At 55.1% G+C, this 6,681-nt stretch overlaps 1 protein-coding gene across 1 annotated transcript; it reads right to left on the bottom strand.

The window, feature by feature from the left end:
- Positions 1 to 285: 285 nt before the first annotated feature.
- On the bottom strand, positions 286 to 3,983 carry AOC1 (amine oxidase copper containing 1). The gene is made up of 4 exons (XM_028089285.2): positions 2,399 to 3,983; positions 1,482 to 1,767; positions 1,003 to 1,135; positions 286 to 558 (listed from the first exon to the last, which is right to left on the bottom strand). Exons 1-4 carry the CDS (start codon positions 3,981 to 3,983, stop codon positions 286 to 288), a joined length of 2,277 nt encoding a protein of 758 aa, XP_027945086.1.
- Between the last annotated feature and the right edge of the window lie 2,698 nt (positions 3,984 to 6,681).

The raw sequence follows: 6,681 nt of genomic DNA, 5'->3' as shown, positions 1-6,681 counted from the left end.
AGAGTCCTCTGCAGAGCCCGGAGAGGGAGCTGCCAGTCTGTTTTTTAAAACCAATCTGATAGGTGAATCTAGTATTTGAGTGAGCATCACTTGCCTTACTGATGGAGGTCTTTTCTGGGGTGGAGTAGACCAAGGTGAAGGGAGGTCAAGGCCACCTGCTCTCTCAGCTGGGTGTGTCCTCCCCCCAAGAAGCAGCACGCAGAGCTGAGCCCCCAGGGCTTTATTGCCTTTCTCTGGGGGGGCACCTGGGCTTCTATGTGGGGTTAGTTGGGGGCAGAGGGTCCTTCACACAGGCCTGTAGGTTCCATCGTAGCTAAAAGGGTCGGGCATCAAGCAGTCCTCCTCCTCCTCCTTCGGGGTCCAGTGCTGGATGTAGTTGGGGCCGCTGTTCTGGGGCCACACGATCACGGTGTCTCTGGACGCCAGGGATGGGTCCTCAGGGAAGAAGTTGAAAGGCCGGAGAAGGAAGCCCACAGAGTTTCCGGGTGTGGCCGTGTTAGGGATGTCCTCTGAGTGGGGGATGTGCAGGAAGCCCACGGTGACCCAGGCCACCAAGTCCTATGGGAGACAGGGGTGGGCAAGCGCTAAGGAGGCTCAGAGGGGGGAGGGGTGGGCAACCCCCTCAAGCCCTATGTTTAAGGAATGGGCAGACCGCTGAGCTCGTCCGTCACACAGTGAGCTATGCTGTCCACCCTGGGGCGCTGCACAGGTCCGGCCTTGGTCTAAGCCTGGAGGAAGGCAGGGCCAGTACCTTGTTTTCTTTTTTTTTTTCTTTTTTCTTTATTTGAGAGAGAGCGCGCGCGCGCACACACACACACACACACACACACACACACACAAGCTGGGGGGAGGGGCAGAGGGAGAGGGAGAATCTCAAGCAGACTCCCCACTGGGCATGGAGTCTGACTCGGGGCTCTATCCCATGACCCTGAGATCATGACCTGAGCCGAAATCAAGAGTCAGACACTTAACCAAACTGAGCCACCCAGGCGCCCCCAGTACCTCGTTTTCAATGTTCTCATTGTTGTGAAGAAACTCCTCAAAGACCACAGGTGGGTCCCAGGGGTCGTTCTGGTTATAGATGCTGCTACTGCACACCTCTGACTCCCGGTACTTGGTCACTGCCAGGGGGTACCTGCCCAGAAGAGAAGCCAGGTGGCTCTGGGTGCCAGGGGGCCTCCCAGCCCTCCCAGAGACATCTTCAGGGTCAACGATGGGGGGAAGTTACTGTCTTCCCCCCATTGTGAGATCATCTCCTGGAGGTCAGCCAGACTGACCAACCGTCAGCTGAGGCTCAGGTGCTCGGCACAGCTCTCCCCTCCCCCTCCCCAAACACAGAGCCCCAGGTTCAGAAAACACACACACACACGTTCACCGGCCCAGATACACCACCACGTAGACTCAGAATCTCATAGACAGACACAATGACACACAGAGACACATGAATACTAGCCCTCCCCCGCCTCCCAGGCCTCCCTTACCTGGCCCAGGTGACAGCCCGCTCCTTCTGCCAGCCCACGGGCAGCACCTGGTCGGCCATGGAGTGGATCTGTAGCCGGTAGCTGCGCTTATGACCCCAGCGATTCTCCTTGGGACTTGTGAAGAGCAGGTACTTGGGCAGAAGTTTTCCGAAGCGGAAGGCTGCCTGGCGCTCCCGGTGGTAACTTGTCTGCTTCAGGGTTGGCTGAACCAGGTGGTGTCTTGGGCTCCAGGGGTTGGTGATGTTTTCTAGCTTCATCTGCAGGGTCTGGAAGCTATTCTTGGTGCCTGCAGATGCGCAGGAAGAAGGACAATGAGAATGAATCCCCCTGACCTGAAATACCCTCATTTCTGTGCTGGGATCTCCATCCCAGACCACATCCAAGAGCAAACCATCAGGAGTGGAGCAAAGAGGATGTTGGGAATATGCACTGAGCTAGGTGTAGGGTAGAAGGAAAGAATTAAAACCAAAAAATTAACAGAGGAACTAGAAGACAACTCAGAGTCAGGCCTGTTCTGCAGCCAAAGCCCGTCATGATGCCCCTGCCATGTTTTGTGGTGACGTTGTTAATGCAGGAGACAATGAGTATTGTGGCCGACATAGCCGTAGGCAGCGACATTTCTTACACCCTTAAGCATTGTCCCCACCCTTAAGCCCACATGCGCACTGTTCTGCCCCATCCAACCCTCCAGGGGTCAAGGAGCCCCAGGGCCAGGGCAGGGCCCACTGCCCGCATTCAGGGCCATGGACATGCTGGTCACTTCCACTGCTTTTCAGGGGCACCTAGATGTCTAGCCCCGTAGTTTGCAGAGAGGCAGGCTAGGCTCCTGAATCTCTGCCTCCAGGAAAGTTTCAGCACCGTCTCCCGCAGGAAGGCAGATGTTTGGCTGGGAGGGTGGTTCCAAGCCTGGGTCCTACCTGCCACGTCCAGGTCCACGCGGTAGTGCACTAAGTGAGTGTGCATGTTGCCAAGCAGGTGCGTGTGCAGGCGGGTCCCGTAGCGCAGCCCCTCGGGGGTGTAGAAGGTGGCGTGGACGTAGCCGGTGGCGTGCATCTTGGCCTCCATCACCCCATTGGGGTAGAAGATGAAGTCCCAGATATAGTCATAGTTGTAGACCGTCGACGTGGTCCGTAGCACCAGCACCTGGCCTTGCAGCCCCGCGTAGAAGTTGAAGCCCCCACTGAAGTTGGAATTAAAGTGTCGCCGAAGGGGCACTCCCGTGGGCAGCTCAAAGACGCAGAGGGCTCGGGGGTAGCGCACGGGGCCATCGGCATCGTAGTGGTGGAGGGCATCCAGGAAGGTGGCTGTGTCCGGGCAGTCGATGCCGGGCGCTAACTCGTGCGTGACGCTGCCCAGCCCCCAGCCCACGTCGATGTAGTTGGTCTGCATGCCCGCCGGCGTGTGCCCTCCATACAGTGCCACCGCCTCCTGCACGCTCACTTCGTAGGCTATGCGCTCGCAGCCGAACAGCACGTTGAGGATCTGCAGCCCTGAGGACGAGCGCAGCCTGAAGGAGACGCTCCAGCCGCCGTAGAGCACGGTGTTGCCCTCCAGTCTGTAGCGGCGACGTTGGGGCTGGACCAGGCGGGGGCCGTTTGCGGGGATGGTGGTGGGGAAGGCTCCGCGCGGCTTGTAGGAGGAGAAGAGGGGTGTTTCCTCTGTGCCTTCCCCGCCCTGGCCCTTGGCGGGTAGGTCCTCCAGAACCACCACGTCCACCTGTCCCTCCTCATACTTCCGTGCCAGCTCTTCTGGGCTCTGGTAGAACTTCCCGTTGTACCAGACCAGCTCCACCGTCCAGTCTTGGGCGTTGGTGCTCCCGTGATCCATGAGGAGCTCCAGCCCCGTGGGGTGCAGGAAGTAGCCTTCTACAAAGCGCTGCAAGATGAACCAAGAGCGGCGCTGGCCGGAGGCCACGCCCCGAGGCGCCACGTCTGTGAATGTCAGGCATCGCGAGTGACAGTCTTGGAAGGAGAAGCCTGTGGTATCAAGAAAAAATCGGTGCAGGGGCTTGGTGGCCTTCTGCAGGGCCTGGGCCAGGAGGGCGTACTCGGCCCCGGTGATGGGCCTGGAGGCCCAGGTGGTGTGATGCCCCGGCTTGGGAGGCAGCTCTCGCATGTAGTAGGGCCGCGGCAGGGGCCCCACCGCGAACTCCGTGACATTGGGATGCGCCTGGGCTCCGAAGAAGATGACGGCTCGGGCCTCGCGGATGGGAGGCCTTCCACCTTTGTCCAGAAATTTCAGTACGTGTTGCTTCTTGGGCAGCAACATCTCAATGAGGAACACGGAGTTTTTGGCCATGGTGGGTGCTCGGGAGGACTCCAGCTTCAGCTCCTCCTGCGACCAGAGGAAGTTGCTCACGGCCTTCAGTTCTTGGGCGCTCAGGTCCTCGAACACACCGGGCTGGCTGGGCAGGGTCCGTGAGGGGCACTTGGCCGTGGCCAGCGCCTGCAGCACCAGGATGGCAGCTATGGCCCAGCCGAGGGCCAGGGTATCTGGCTGCATGGCTCTGGAATGCAGTAGCAGAGATGAACTTAGTTTATGGAAGGAAGTGGGTTTCCTCTAGGCCAGAGCTTTGGATGGCGATGTCCCCTGCCTGGTGGTTTTCCTACAGACTCAGCCCCCTCCCTCCGCTGCCCCAGGCCTCCATGGCAGCTGGGGACCTAATGCTGTTTAGATCTGTGCTTCCCATCGATTTTTTAAAGAAGATTTTATTTGTTCATATGACAGAGAGAGAGCACAAGCAGGGGGAGGTGCAGAGGGAGAGGGAGAAGCAGGCTCCCCGCTGAGCAGGGAGCCCGATGCGGGGCTCAGTCCCAGACCCCAGGGATCATGACCCGAACTGAAGGCAGATGGTTAACCGATTGAGCCACCCAGACACCCTTTCCCATCAATTTTAATTCTGCTCTCTCCTTGCTCATCCGCAGACCTCAGATAGTCCCGTGCATTTTCTTACCTATATAAACTCATTTTGCCCTTTTTTATGTATTTTCTCAGCATGGCAGAACCTTGGGCTCTTACCTCTCCACCTTTAGATTATGAGTAATCCAAATCCAAATGCCTCGGAGTGCTTATTGTGTCATGGGGAATTGAGAGCAAAACTACATTTTTTGATACAATACAATACTCTTTATGTAGATATATTTTGAAATTTAGTGTAGAAGTTCACAGAGTCGACTCCAGAGTCAGGCTGCTTGGGCTCAGGTGCTGGTGCGACCTCCCACTAGGACCAGCTGTGTGACCTTGGGCAAGTGGCTCAGACTCTCTGGGCCTCCACTTTCTCAACTACACTGGAAATAACAACCATAGTGCCTCCTAGAACTGGTGTAAGAAATTAACTGGACAATAAGGATAAAGCATTTAGGACAATGTCCACCTTCTAGGAAGCACTCAGGAAATGCTAGCTACACTCCTTTTTTTAAAGTCAATTATGGGGGCACCTGGGTGGCTCAGTCGTTAGGCATCTGCCTTCGGCTCAGGTCATGATCCCGGGGTCCTGGGATCGAGCCCCGCATCGGGCTCCCTGCTCAGCGGGAAGCCTGCTTCTCCCTCTCCCCCTCCCCACTGCTTGTGTTCTCTCTCTCGCTGTGTCTCTCTCTGTGTCAAATAAATAAATAAAATCTTTAAAAAAAAGTCAACTATGAAGATACAGTCTGTGATGTCAACACATTTAAAAAATTGTAAGCAATGTGAAGTAATTCAACTGTGATTAGGCTGTAGTCTTGTGGCTTTGAGGGTGAGGACCTGGTGGGCAGAAGCTTGTTTGGCCCCTCTGGTGGCGCTCTCCAGTTGTGGCGGCTTGACATCCAAACAGGGTGGAGCCATCCCAGGTGGCATTTGGGGTTATGCCCTTTCCCTTCCATTTTGGGGGGCTGTGGTCAGGGTCTTCGCCTCATTTTCCCACCCCCAGGGCTGCCAACACAGTCCCCTCTGGTTGTCTCGTCTCCTCCGCTGGCCCTGGTGGGAAGTCCCGGACTCATATGACCCTGTGTTCTCCAGCCTGAAGGGCGTGGGGGACACTTAGGGGCTGCTGGGGTGAATCCAGAGCCAACAAAAGGATATGGGGTGAGCTTGTGTTCTGTTATTAAATTTTGTCAAACCTCCTTTGAAAAAACCCAACCAAGATTTTGCTTTTTATTTTTTTAAACATTTTTTTAAAAGATTTTATTTATTTGAGAGAGTGAGAGAGAGAGAGAGTGAGCACAAGAGGGGAGAGGGTCAGAGGGAGAAGCAGACTCCCTGCCGAACAGGAAGCCCAATGCGGGATTCGATCCTGGGACTCCAGGATCATGACCTGAGCCAAAGGCAGTCGCTTAACTGACTGACCCACCCAGGCGCCCAAGATTTTGCTTTTGAGAGCATTTCTAGGATCACAGCAAAATTGAGAAGATGCAGAGATTTCCCAAGCACTTCCCACCCCCACTCATATACCGCTCCCCAGTGAACAAATCCTTCTCCAAAGTAGGACTTTTGTTACTATCTATGAATCCACGCTGACACATCGTTGTCACCCAAAGTCCAGAGCCTCCATTAGGGTTCACTCTTGGTGGTGTACGTTCTATGGGGTTTGACAAACGTACCATGACATGCATCCATCATTATAGGATCATACGGAGCCATTTTTCTGCCCTAAAAATCCTCTGGGCTCCACCTGTCCACCTGTTCATCCCTCCCTTCTCTCTAACCCCTGGCAACCACTGATCTTTTTAGTGTCTCCATAGTTTTGCCTTTTCCAGAATGTCATACAGTTGGAATCACACAGTATGTAGCTCTTCCCAGATTGGCTTCTCTCACTTAGTAATATTCATTTAAATTCCTCCATGTATTTTCATGGCCACTATCCCTATTTTATAATCTCTTAATTCCAAATTTCTTTCTGCTTTGCTAAGGAGGGAGATGTGCAGGTGATCTGTGGTCCTTTTAACCTGAACTTGGCTACTCCTTTCACTTTTACCTTTCCTAGTACAATCTTCTATTCCAAAGTCCAAGCGGGCAGCGGGTGAGGTGCACGATGGCGATGAAGCCACTGGAGGAGGGAGAACTTGGCGGCCAGTGAGACCACAAGTGAAACATGCCCTTCTTCTCCACTTCTCATCCCCAGCACCCCAAGAATGGCATCCAGGCCCTGGCTGTGCCCTTCCTATCTCGTCCCTGGGCAGTTTACACCTGCAACCCAGTGTGCTGCGCCCTGGAGTCCTTCCCT

The sequence above is a fragment of the Eumetopias jubatus genome, unplaced genomic scaffold, assembly GCF_037043125.1.
Source record: "Eumetopias jubatus isolate StellerSeaLion01/CBP00866 unplaced genomic scaffold, mEumJub1_p1.0 scaffold_14, whole genome shotgun sequence".
NCBI classification, from domain to species: Eukaryota; Metazoa; Chordata; class Mammalia; order Carnivora; family Otariidae; genus Eumetopias; species Eumetopias jubatus.
The sequence above is the reverse complement of the archived record's forward strand: the minus strand, read 5'-3'. Positions and strand labels throughout refer to the sequence as shown.